Source organism: Nematolebias whitei, chromosome 17, assembly GCF_014905685.2.
Source record: "Nematolebias whitei isolate Nwh7 chromosome 17, NemWhi1, whole genome shotgun sequence".
Taxonomy (NCBI): domain Eukaryota; kingdom Metazoa; phylum Chordata; class Actinopteri; order Cyprinodontiformes; family Rivulidae; genus Nematolebias; species Nematolebias whitei.
In genome coordinates, this window is record NC_056514.1 from 27113555 (window position 1) to 27127249 (window position 13695).

At 36.8% G+C, this 13695-nt stretch overlaps 1 protein-coding gene across 1 annotated transcript in view; it reads right to left on the minus strand.

Moving 5' to 3' along the window:
* plce1 (phospholipase C, epsilon 1) overlaps positions 1–13695 on the minus strand; it is a 79396-nt gene that overhangs the window by 29680 nt on the left and 36021 nt on the right. The window contains exons 7-8 of the mRNA XM_037691434.1: positions 4573–4727; positions 2849–3016 (exon numbers count right to left, since the gene is read on the minus strand). Of these exons, the coding sequence (XP_037547362.1) occupies positions 2849–3016; positions 4573–4727 (323 nt within the window). The remainder of the gene's footprint in view (positions 1–2848; positions 3017–4572; positions 4728–13695) is intronic.

A 13695-nucleotide genomic window follows, 5' to 3' on the forward strand; every position in this document is an offset into this window, starting at 1 on the left:
AGAACGTGTAATAAAAGAAGCAAACAGCAGGAGATAAAATGGAGTTCAGTGAAACTGACAAAACTGTGTAAAACACCATCCGCCTCACATTCGTCAACAGAATCTAGATGTATTCATACACACAAACACAAATGAACATCGAGCAAGAGCTGTGTACAACTTGATCCCCTTTGATGTCCGTCTGTCTGTCTGTCCTGCTGCCAGTCTGTTTCCATCTGTTATTAGCGGCAGCAGGTCAGTTTCTCCTTCATACAAAAATTACATAATCGGCGTTGACAGGAAGCCATTACAAAGTCAACGCAGCGCATACTGGTTCTGACAAAGCTAAACACTTCAGACAGACACAAAATGACTATCTTTTAAAACTGCACAATCATTTATTCCCATACATGGTCTGAAGATGAATGGGATCAAACCATTTGGGAGATTTTAAAAAATCAGGTTACATTTGCTTATTAGAGAATTTAAACAAGGGTGACGATCTAGTTGTGTGAATGATTATGAAGCGTTCACACTATTGTGATCCACTTTGCTTCCGTAAGTTTTTCGGCACGATTCTCGTCCTGCGGTTTTCAAAATATTTCAACAAATCGTGTATCTTCATTTTCAGGTCTCTCTTGTAAATGAGTTCCCGAGGCTCACTGGAATTAACCTGTATAAATAAAGGTTGAATGAAATATATCAAAACGTTTAGCTCGTTCAAGAGAAGGGCGCTATGACTTTTGGTACTGGTGCAACTTTAGCTTTTTGAAATATTTAGCCTTTTATGACACTTTTTTCCCCTCCTTGGAAATGAATTGGGCTCATTTTAGAAGCTTGATCTTCAGATCTGCTTACAACCCTTTACTGCTCCTTTCACATTCTTCCAGTTAAGCTTCTTTCAGCTTCCTTGTGCAAAAACAATTAAATTAAACTACTTTCAGCTAATTTCAGACTGTTTTTAGCTGTTCTGTTCTGCTTTATTCCGCTAACTACAACATTTTTAAGTTTCTTCTAACTTCTTTCTTCTAATTTCAATGTTGTGCTCCTTTCAGCTTATTTCTGCAAGTTCCAACTAATTCTGCTATTTCAGCTACTATTTAGCTGTTTTAGGCTAATTTGAACTTTTTCAACTAATTCCAGATTTTTTTGCACTCATTCTGCCTAATTCAGCCAAAATGTGCTCTCTCCACTTCATTCTGGTCATTTAAACCTCTTTCTGCGCCTTTTTTTTAGCTACATTTCAGCTGTTTTTTGTGTGTAAATTTCTAGGGTGGGTTTCAGATAATTTCCACTTTTCTTGCTCATTTCTGCTTATTTTACCCTAACTGGGCACAATTATACTTTCCCCACTTCATTCTGGTAATTTAAGCGTCTTTCTGCCTTTGCAACTACTTTTCAGCCATTTCTTGCTAATTTCAGCATTTTTTTTTAGCTAATTTACTAATTTTTGTGCTTGTTTCTGCTTATTTAAACCAAATTTAGCAAATATTTATTCTTTCTGCTTTCTTCTGTTAACTTAGGCTTGTTCTTCCATTTCAGCTACATTTCAGCATGTTTTTAGCTAATTACAGCTGTTTTTCAGCAAATTCTTCAGCAGTAAGCATTCACTCTGCATCTTCGCAGGAAATGCAATTTATCTGCTTAATATCTAAACTACAATCACTTAATCCTGTTATTGTGCAAATGTCAGTAAATTGTTTTCATGCATTTTCAGGATCAACCGCCCTAAAAATACTGTGTTCGAGAAGACGCGTACAGATTACCTAGTAATCAAACAAGCAACAGACTTTGCTGTGAGTTGCAACAAATAAAATATTAGTTATTTTAAGTAGTTAAACAATTAGGACAATTTACAACTTTCACCAAAACTTTATCAATGTGTTTGGAATGCTATTTAATATTTAGCATAACACGATAATCCAGTCAGAGTTTCCAGTTTCAAGTCTCTTCAGTCCTTCATCACTGTCTTCAGGGGAGAATCACTCTCGTCATTTGACTCTGGTTTCATTGTGCCCATATAAGGCTACGCTGAACATTTGGGAAAAAAAAAATGTTTAGCGACTCGAATAAAAACCAGCTGATGCTAAAGGCATGCAACTTAAAGATGACTTCATCGTTCCCAATCAATCACTCCCCCCTTCAAACACTTTCTCCTTCTCAGCGGTGCATTGTTCTAATTGTTTATTCTTAAATTCACTTCATGGAGACGCACGGCTCAGGAGTGTAACTTTAGCCACTTTTTGTAAGTCCTTGTGTACACGCATTATATGTTCCAATGATGGACTTGAACGATAAAGCAACAAGGAAACTCCAGCTGGAGGAAAGCATAAATACTGGTCTGCTTTTCCACTAAACCTTTCACATCAATATCCAACACAAAACCCGCCCTTTCATCGTCTCAGATGATGTTAGAGATCACTAAAGAGCACAGTCAAGTGCTTTCTCGTAATTAATATTTTGCTAACAATTGATAAGTGCTTTGTATTAATATTAAAATGATCACCAGAAAGATTTGTTTAATAAAAGCTGTTTAGTCTACTCAGGATTCAAATAATTGTTTTCCACATAGTTTCTTGATGGATATCAGTGTTTTAAGTAATCTTATCCACACTGACATCATGTTGTAAAAAACAACGTCAAAGACATTAACTAGCTGTGCAAAGTTGCTTCAGTGACTTCATATAGCTAATAAAATCCCAACAGGTTTATGAACTTTAAAAAAAAAAAGAGTCATGTTTGAGGATGACAGGATTTAAAAATAACTCCTTTATGGCTATGAGAAGCAGAGGTTTCACCTCTTGTTTTCGGTACGGCTAAATAAAGATCTATCAATGGCAGATATAGGTTGAAGAAGAGGCCTCCTCACCTCGTTAAACCGAGCCACCAGGTCCTCTACAGCATTACGCCGCTGAGCGCTCTGAGTGGGCATGGCAGGCACCGACAGCGAGGACTTGAGGTTTGGGTGGCGCTTCGTTTGACACTCGGGACTGCCCAAGTCTCGAGTGAGGAAACAGAGGTAGTCCAAGGGAAAGACCTGCAGAAAGACACATTAGGAAAAAAAATAGTAACTGCCTCTAGATGTTTCTCATCCTTTTAACTCTTTCAATAAGACGCATTTTAACATGCACAGTGAAATATATTGCTGCATAAGCTACTTAATGTTTTTAATAGTGTGAATGTTTATGAAGCATTCACACTATTGTAATCCATTTTTCTTCAATATGTTTTTCAGCACCTTTCTCGTTCCATATTTTTTGTGCTATTTCAAGAAATCATAAATCAAAAAGTTCACCTCATTCAGAAGGGTGCAATGACTTTTGGTATATTGGTGCAACTTTAGCCTTTTCAGATATTTAGCCATTTCTGCCATTTTTTCCTCATAGAAAAAGAATTGAGCTCATCTTTCAAATCTTTAGAACTGTTTACAACCTTGTACTGCTCCTTTCATATTTTGTTCTGGTTCGGCTTCTTTCAGCTTCCTTGTGCAAATTTAAACTTTATTCAGCTACTGTACTTTCAGCTAATTTCAACTGTGGTTTTTTTTCAGCTGTTTTGTGCTCCTTTCAGCTTTATTCTGCTAATTACAAGATTTTTGTGCTTCTTCTAACTTGTTTCTGCTAATTTCAGCTTGTTATGCTCCTTTCAGCTTATTTCTGCTAGATTCGGCTTTTCCTGCTATTTCAGCCACTATTTAACTGTTTTTATGCTAATTTTAGTTTTTTCAGCTAATTCTACATTTTTTGCACTCTTTTCAAACTTTTTCAGCCTAATTCAGCAAAAATGTGCTCTCTCCACTTCCTTCTGGTAATTTAACCTTTTTTTCTGCCTTTTTAGCTACTTTTCAGCAGTTTTTTTTTTTTGTAATTTCAGCTTTTTTCAATTATTTCCTCTTTTTGTGCTTATTTCTGCTTCTTTCAGCCTAATTGAGCAAACGTGTTATTTCTGCTTTCTTCTGCTAATTTAAGCTTGTTTTATATTTCCAACTACCTTTTTAGCATTTTGTAGATAATTTCAGCTGTTTTCAGATAAATTTAATGTTTTTGTGGTAATTTCTGCTACTTTCAGCCTAATTAATTTCATTCTGCTAATTTCAGTTTGTTATGCTCATTTCACCTTTTTTTCTGCTAGCATTTTCTGCTATTTCAGCTATTATTTAGCTGTTTTATGCTAATTTTAGCTTTTTCAGCTAATTCAAATTTTTTAGCTCATTTCATAGCTCTTTCTGCTTCTTTCTGTTTTTTAAGCCTTTTTCTGCCTTTTCAGCTACTTTTCAGCTGGTTGTTTTTTTGCTAATTTCAGCCATTTTAGCCAATTCCCTATTTTTTGTGCTCATTTTTGCTTATTTAAATCTAATTCAGCAAAGATGTGTTCTTTCTTCTGCTAATTTTGGCTTGTTCTTCCATTTCAGCTACAAATCAACGTTTTTATCTAATTTCAGCTATTTTTCTGCAAATTCTTCAGCAGTAAGCATTCACACTGCATTTTTGCAGGAAATGCAATTTCTCTAGTTAAGTCTTGTAATTCTTTAACAAGTGACAGTCACTTATGACAAGATGACACAGAAACGTGTGTATTACATAACACTTTTACCTGCTGGTAAAGCTGCTGCTCTTGCTCAGTAAGGATACAGGCGATCTCCTCTGGGAACTGAATGAGGTGTCGCAGTTCCGCCAGCTCCTTGCTGATCCCACTGACACTGGGAGAAAGAGAGTTGCTGCTGGTCATACTGTTCGCCAGCTGACGCTCTGCTTGATCAAATAAATAAGACGAGAGACATCAAAAACAAATCGTAAATGTTATATTATTTGTAACCATCTTAAGGAAGTGAAAGTCCAAACTGTAAAGTATAAGTGGAAATCAGAGACCGCTCACATGCATACAAGTAAATTACAAGACATAAGGAGAAATGAGAAAAAGATCAGAGTGATGTTTCCTTTCAATCATAAAATGTTAAACCCGCAATGAAATGTGTGGCTCTTTTCTAAAATTAACCTGTATGTGCAGGGCTTAATTTGTAAACCGATCCATGCCGGAATGATGCCCATCGATGGGGGCAAGGGACAGGGGGGTCAGGGTGTCCTCCCCCAGAAAATTGTGAATAAAGTAGATGCGATTTCCTGCATTTTGGTGAATTTTAACAGGTTCTTAAACATCTATGTTTAGCTACATTTGTAAACACTCAGCTTCTGTCAAGCATCCTAGCTGTTATTTTGACAAATTAGCACCATTGTTTTGATACGCAATGTGAATGTTAATTTTAATAATCAAAATTTTATTAATGACCCACTTGAACTGTCGAACTGATTTGTAATTTAGTTATGCTCTTTAATTATAGTTTTGAGGGGTTTTTTTTAATAAAATTGCGCAACAACTTTGGACTTTTAGGGTCAGAAATTTTTTTAAGGGTAGAAGTGGAAATGCTTACTTGAAGGGCACGTATGTGATATTAAGAAGCTCGTAAGTGGCTGTCGAGGTTCTGGAGGTCTCCAAGAACCAGGAGGTCCTGCGGGGTGTGTGGGAAGCAAGAGCCGAGCAGGGAGCTGGTTGGGCGGACTCGAGGCCAGAGCATGTTGGGTGTACGCCCTGGAGGCATCGCTGTTGTGTTTAAAATTAGTGTTTATGTAATTAGTTTCAGTTTGCATATCCAATATAAGTTTTATTCGTTAAAGGCAGTCATATTTGTTCATAACTTGATTATTAGTAAGCCTGAGAGTTACCGGATCCAAGCAAACAGTTACTGGAATGCACCCTGTCATAATAAGGGTTCCTGGATCCTGTTCCGGCAGGATATGGCTCAAATTAAGCCCCGTGTATGTGTAAAGTCTGCTGACACATCAGTCCCTGTACAACATATACTTCAATCCACAGCACAAATACAACTTCACCCTTTACAGGTAAACCACACTGATCACCTGCAAGTTCCTGTGTTTGGACTTCAGTCAGACCCATTAGTCTATCTGTTTACACACACGCACACACACACACGCGCGCACACACACACACACACACACACACTCATCTCTGCTAACAAAGGACTAATGGGCAGCTTCTACACTGGTTCAGGGGCTTCTATGTGGCCATACTGTACATTGTTGAGATGAATACCAGATAAACAAACCTCTTTATTCTGCAGCAGTTTTTCTAAGAATTTTTTTTTTTTTGGGGGGGGGGGGGGGGGGAACTCTTTGAAGAGTTTCATATTCCAGTCATTGAGACATGATACCAAGCCTCAAAAAATTTACTCCTTAAACAGACGATCAGGCGGTCAACAGAGTCAAACCAAAGCTATGCCCAAACATCTATTCCTCTTACGGTAATTAAGCAAAATGTCGTTAGGATTAATATAACTACTGAATTTGTTAGGGTTTTTTTTTTTGGTTATAAATTACAGAGACACTTTACAGAGTTAAGTGTTTGTTAAGAGCTTGCTATAGACCAGTCAGTTTCAGCGTTTAGATGAACTTAAGTTATGAGTTACACAATGTTGCTAGTAGAACACCATAAGCACGAAGCTGTGCATTGAATAAACACCAGGAATTAGACAGACTCCTTCTGGTCATCGTCAGCTGTCATATGTAGAAACCCATTTTCCTTGTCCTGCAGCCACATAGACACAAAACTAAACACATACATATGCAGACACCCACTTAAAGGTTGTCCTTGGTAACCCTTGAGATGTGCAACAGGTAGGCATAGCAACAGCAGCGACGGCTTGGCAGGAACAAAACTTGCTTATTTACACAGTTTGATTTGTGGATCTGGCCTCACAGCTTCTCTAATGAACGCTCAGCACATGCACACAAGTGTGTGTGTGTGTGTGTGTGTGTGTGTGTGTGTGTGTAGGATAAAAGCAGAGGCTCACCATGTACGAGAGAGACAGGAAAAAGAGGACAGGAACAGAAATGTAGAAAAAAATTATTGATCACTCAAAAATGAAGTTCACACCAAAGAAGAAAAGAAAGTTTGAATAAAAAAGAGAATTAGAGAAATACTTTGCACAATCAAAAAAGAGGGAGAGAAGGATGGATAGGTAAAATAAGTAGGATTTTTCTCATCTACATGATACAGCACAATGTAAGTTATTAAACTCGGTTAGTGAAGCAGTACAAAGATCCCTTAGTCTTCCAGAGATGTACAATTTATTACGAACGACTGCTGGTCATAAAATACAGAGACGAGCGTCAGCACAAGTCTAGTTTTTGTCTAAAGTAAATCAAGTTTTTATTAAATTTTTGAAATTTTACTTTTGACTTTTATTACTTTTTTTATTTTTGTCTCTTCATTTTGCATAACTCTGGAACATATATAACTTTTACTAAAAAGAAACTGCTGGGGAGAAGAACGAAAGCTTGTATCGTTTAATGAAGTCAAGAATTTATTTTTAATTTTCCATTTTTTTTTCCTGTTTGTTTTGTAGGCAAATAAAATGTTTGCAACAAAAATAAGTTTTCTTTTCATAGCCATTAGTGAACCTGACTGAACTGTTACTCCTTTAATGTAATCCAAAAATCCTTTTAGTAAAGCAACTCCATTATAAATGCAATATTTTCCAGTTATTATTATAAATTCTTATTTAAGGAAATTTAAAAAAGAGAAAATTATTCTTACATCAAACAATCTCCGTTAACCAAGAAATCTTCTTTACCCAATAACTATTACGGGCGACTCTGTGATGTGGAAATCGAATCACCCTCAGATTATACATGTGAATTTTTACAACCAAACAATAGCCTTGATCATTCATTTATTCATCCTCTGAAAAGAACAGACACAGCTCTCAGCCAAGACAGAAACAAAGAGTTCTTGGAAAAAATCTCAGGAACAGAGGAAAAGAAAATGTGCATCAATATTGAGGGGAATAAAACATGACAAATGATAATGTGTTCCATAAGATCTCAGCTTTTTCATGCAAACTAATTTCAAAGCTGTAAACCGTAGGATGAAGTGTAGCAACAAAACAAACACTGAAACTGATTCCTTGATGGTGCGAGGCCAGATTCCAGTCTGACAGGTTCATCTAAGATAATCTGTTATAAGCCTAAGAGGAAGAAGACCCCCTAACATAAACTCTTTTTGAACATATTGAACATACTGTACTTCTGACACGATGCTGACAGAACATGAACCTGGACCTGCTGTCCCTGATGTCCCTGTGATTTGAGTGCATGGGTTTATTCATGTATAATGCATGCTGAATACAAATATACAAAATGTGTGTGTTTGTGTGTAAACGTGTGTTTTCCAAATACGGTAGTGGACAGAGCAGACTAGCTGAACATCCTTTTTAACAATTTTCATGACATATGTGTTCAGACAATAGGAAATGGACATGTGTTTTTCATCTGTGTAAGTGTGTGTGGGAAGAAGGTGTTGGCAAGGATTAGATGTGTGAAATTTAAAAAAAAAAATCAGTTTTTATGTTGGCTTTCATCAAAATTAAATCTGAAAAGATCTTTAGGCTACTATTTGTATGTACAGCTCTTAAAAGACTATACCCTACATCAAGCTGACCAGACACTTAAAGATATAAACAGTTTAAATCAACAGTCTATAGAAATGTGGCCATAAGATTACCGGTAATCTTTTTATATATTCCGTAAATGTGTGTTTGAGGTAGACACCAAGAGATTGAAAAAGGCTAAATGACTTATAGCAAATCAACTTCTGACAGCCATAGGAAATAACGGGCAGCTCGATTGTTGCATAATTATGGGTGTAATAGCATGATTTAGCCTAAACTTTCACCGTATCTCTTTCCAAATGTACATCTACCGGAGAAATACGGTTGACAGGAAAATGTCAGCCACTGTTGTAAAACCTGTACAGTAGTCCCTCGTTTAATGCGGGGGATCTGTACACTGAAGCCCCGTGATAAGTGAAAAAATGCTAAGTAGGAATAATAGTACAAGTAGTAGTTTATTTAAGTATATATATATATATATATATATATATATATATATATATATATATATATATATATATATATATATATATAAAGGTGTATAAAACCCTTCCAACACTCTTGCAATATTCTAAACAATGTTTCTAAACTCGAAACGCTCTAAAAGAGCACATCGTGTCATGATTTCAGCTCTCTGCCATCTGCAAGTCCTAAATAATTTGAAATAATTTATTTTAAATAAAAAAAATCCCATGTCTATGGTGCGGCTCATCCATCAATCAGCCAATTGTGTGTCATGTCAAATCTTACTTTGAAAAACTGCGATAGAGCGAGTCCGTGAAAAACGAAGCACGAAGTAGCGAGGAACTACTGTACATGAAAATATCAAAAGCTAGAAGATGCTCCACGTCTCCAGTAGATTCCCAGAAATGTGCCAAATAGATATAAATTTGTGCTGAGCTGTTCTGACAGAGACATTTCTATTTCTACGATATGTTTCCTAGTTGTTGCTGTAAATAAATGTCTCAAATCAGGACTTTTTATCCTCAGCCTGATTTCGTTTGACATTTTAGCAATTGCTGATGCAGTCTTATTTTGACAACTGTAATATTTTGCAGGGTACAATTGCAAACTACACTCTGGGTATATTACAGCTATTGAAATCAACACTTCTGCTTTCTCCATGTTATTATCCATGCAGGCAACCCCAAAATGTGCATCTGTCTTTTTTAATTTCTTGAATCTTTTACATTCTGTGTGATAATGTGTTTGTCACTTTCAAATCTACACCTCCACATGAAGAAAGGGGGCCACCTGCATCATGAAGGACCCCACTCACGCAGCACACACTATTTGCCCCACTCCCCTCAGGCAAAAGGCTGAGGAGCATTAAGTGCAGAACCACTAGACTGAGGAACAGCTTCTACCCTGAAACTGTTAGACTCATGAATCCCTAACCAGGATTATCACTGTGGGGAAAAAAATAATAACAATAATAATAAAAATATCACTGATTGGTGATATGTGCTGCTGACTATCCATGCTGCTGATCTCATGCTGGTGATTATTTCATGCTGCTATACTCATCTATTCATACAGACTCATGTTCGTGCTGCTGTTGTTTGGCATATTGTTTTGCACTATTAGTGTTTAGTGTATTTCTTAGTGTATATCTTAGATCCGTATTTACTGTTTATTTTTACACTTTATATTTTTGCTATTGTTGTATGTAACTGGGACCCTGTGTACACAATTTCGTTCTACCTCATGTACCATGTGACATGAATGACAATAAAACCTACTTGAACTTGAACGTTAGCCTGGTCTTTAGTTCAGCTGCTGAAGTTTTAATAAAGGAAAAAATAAAAATATTGATTGTACTTAACATTTTCAATACTAATCAATCAAATAAATCATTCAATGGTTAAGTCAGGGTTGAGCTATCCATACTAGTGTTCTAGGATAGCCACCAGAGATAAACCAAAACAAAATTAGAATATTCTTCAACATAACTTGGGCAATACTGTATAAAATAAATACCAAAGTACATTAATAACCAGAAACTGGTCCCGCAGACAATTTTTAAATCTAAATTAAAATAAATAAATAAAAAATTGAATATGTTGTTCTTTCAAGATTGTTTGTGAGCGAATCAAATATATTTATACCAAAGCAGAAAAGAACTTGGAACAAAGATCGCGTTGCTGTCAGTGCTTGCAGTGAGCTCTGTTTTCACAAAGCGCGTCAAGAACTGACGACAGCTTCCTCACCGGAGAATGTCGAGTACTTTAACAGGTGCTACACAAACAGCTCGAGTCAAACAACGCTAAAACAAATCACTGCTTTGCGCCTATAAATACACTTGTATGCACAGGTTTTTTTATACTAATTTTTTAGGTACACTGGTCTCTCACTTCTTAGACTCTAGAAAAAACAACTAAGCAGTATGTGACAAAATAGCATTGTAAAACAAGATCTTGGTCAGTATAAACTGTGTAAGGATTTATAATCCATAGACTAACACACAGACACTGTCCAGCAGCAGAAACAAAAAACAGGATTATACACAAACTCAAACACAAATATAACTTTAAACCATTAACATTTCAGGTCTTCAGATCTATTTTAAGATCTTCAGATCTAAAGAATACCAAACAGAAACATGAGAAATATCCATAAAGTGTATCAATTGGAAGCTTGAAGGATAAAGACATAAACAAAATGAAACTCTGATTGTTGGGATATAATTTTTTTCATATCTCTGACTAACTTTTGTTGTGTCCAAGTGTTTATTTCTCTTCAGAGTCAGAATATTTCCATAACTGTGTGACACTTTGGATCAGTTGAATGTGAATTTACAGAGACTGAACTCATGATGTTAACTTTTTGTTGTAATTGCAAGGCACAGCAGTTTAATTTAGTTTATTTGCCTTACTGGAGCAAATTAGAGGGTTTTTTTTATTAAGAATGGAAAATAAAAACAAGACAAAATTGTGTTAAGACTTGTCAAGTATAATATTGGCAAATTAAAGCCATAAAAAGCTGAATGCAACAGGATACCATGAACACTTTAAGCTACACCTTAAACACACACAAAAAGGCCACGGTAAAGCTCTGAGCTTGTATTTCATATTGATTAAATCAAAACAACCTACGACATGTTCAGACTTTCTTTCCCCAGAAATAAATTGTGCAATCTTACAAATAACTAATTTGCACTACCGGTAAGTAATCATCCAAATTAAACAGCTGAGAAATGGTTTTAACCTCACTTCAACTTCAATATTTTAAACATTCATGACAAAATACACTTAATATTCAATTTGGCTGAATAACACAAACATTCAGTTACACAACAACATGCCCTTAGGCGAGATAAACCCCATTTGTTGCCAAAAGCAGGCAAACGCCAAGTACATCAGCTCCACCAGTTCAGGAGTTTCCAAGTAAAACAGTATAGAAGTACAGAAAGGTTAAAATGCAGTTTACATGTATAACAGACCATTTAGCTTTCACATAAAGACACCGCATTTCTAAAGTTCAGCATGCAGACAAACTGTTTCATATATGTCTAAGTCTTTAATACTTTAAAGTCAAATGTTTACTTTGTAGCTGTGCCAAGAGACCAGCAGGCTTGCTGCACCTCACATTTTACTACTTACTGATCAGCTTGAAGTCCGTCTGGTGAGAGTGCTTCATGGTTGTCGGACACCACTCTACCTCCTGTCCTGACAGCTCAGTGCCGGGGGGTGAATGAGATGCACTTGTTCACATTTGAGTCGACCGCCCCGTCTCTCCCACAGCTGCTCCCTCTCTCTACTCCTCACTCCATTTCTAACTTGAACTCCTTAGATTACACTATCTGTTCTCTGTCACTCACCTGCCTGGACTCCTTGTCCTGAACAGCAGAGACTACTCTTTTCTCTCCTCCTCTCTCTCTCTCTCTCTCTGTCTGTCTCTTTCAGTGATTTAAACTCTGTCTCTCCTTTGTCTCCCGCCCACTCCTTACTCACCCCACACATAGTTCACAGCACCGTGCCACTGTTAGACCTACCTGACCTTTTCCACTGCTCTAACACAGTCATAAGTTAAAACAACTATGCCAAAAGTTTCAAAATAATCACCTGTAATGAGTTACATCTACCAAACAAATGCATTTAAATAGGATTGATTCAGACAGGTCACTACAGGGGTCAGGGGTCAAAGGGATGCAAAGTAAAGGGAGTTTGTAGAAGAGCTGGCTGGAAAGTAGCAAAACAACTAAAAGCTGAATGAAGAGTTATGATCAACCAAAGAGTCGAGAGTTATATTAATGTATATGAGGTTAAAGGCCAGAGGAAAATTGCAGAGGTTATTGAAAGATAGGTAAGAAGAGTTTGGCCGCATTTCAGAACCAAGATTTATTCTGTTGGTTCAAAGCTAGATAAAGCAAAAAGAGGACTCTGCAGCTGGTGAACTGCTCAGAAAACTCTCTCATCTTTTCTGCATGTTAGCTCTGGAGCAGCAGTTATTAAAAGTGTTTGCCAACTTGGTACTGGAGTTACATTAGAGGCATTACCGGTACTTGCCGTGTCATTGTTTGCTCTGTGTTGGAAAGACTAATAGCGACTTGGTGAAACGGGGGATTGCCAACAATGCGGTCACCAAATCCAGAACATGGACCATCTTAACTTTCTGCCCTATCAGTCTGGTACATATAACCTCTGTAGACCTCAGTCAGGTCAACAGCTGAGCAAAGACATGCTTGCTGTTATGGTGTGACCAGATATAGATAGATACACCTGCATCATGAAGGACCCCACTCACCCCGCACACACACTTTTTGCCCCGCTCTCCTCAGGCAGGAGGTTGCGGAGTATTAAGTGTAAAACCACTAGACTGAGGAACAGCTTCTACCCTGAAGCTGTTAAGACTCATGAATCTCTAACCAGGATAATCACTGTGAAAAAAATCACATCATGCTGCTGATCTGTTTCATGTTGCTGTGTTCATTCGTACTCATCTGCTCACACAGACTCATGTTCGCAATGCTGTTCAGCGTATTGCTTTTGTGCTACTTAGTGCTTAGTGTATTTTTAGTTAAAGTTTTTCTTAGTTCATATCTTAGATCTTATTACTGTTTTTCTTTTACATTTTATACTTTTGTTGGATGTAACTGGGATTCTATGTACACAATTTTGTTCCGCCACATGTACCACATGTGGTGCAAATGACAAATAAAGAAACTCTGACTCTGCTATGATGATGATTGTTTGATCTGCATCATAGTATTTTTGGATACAGTATTTGGAAAGTGATTTTACAACAAAGGA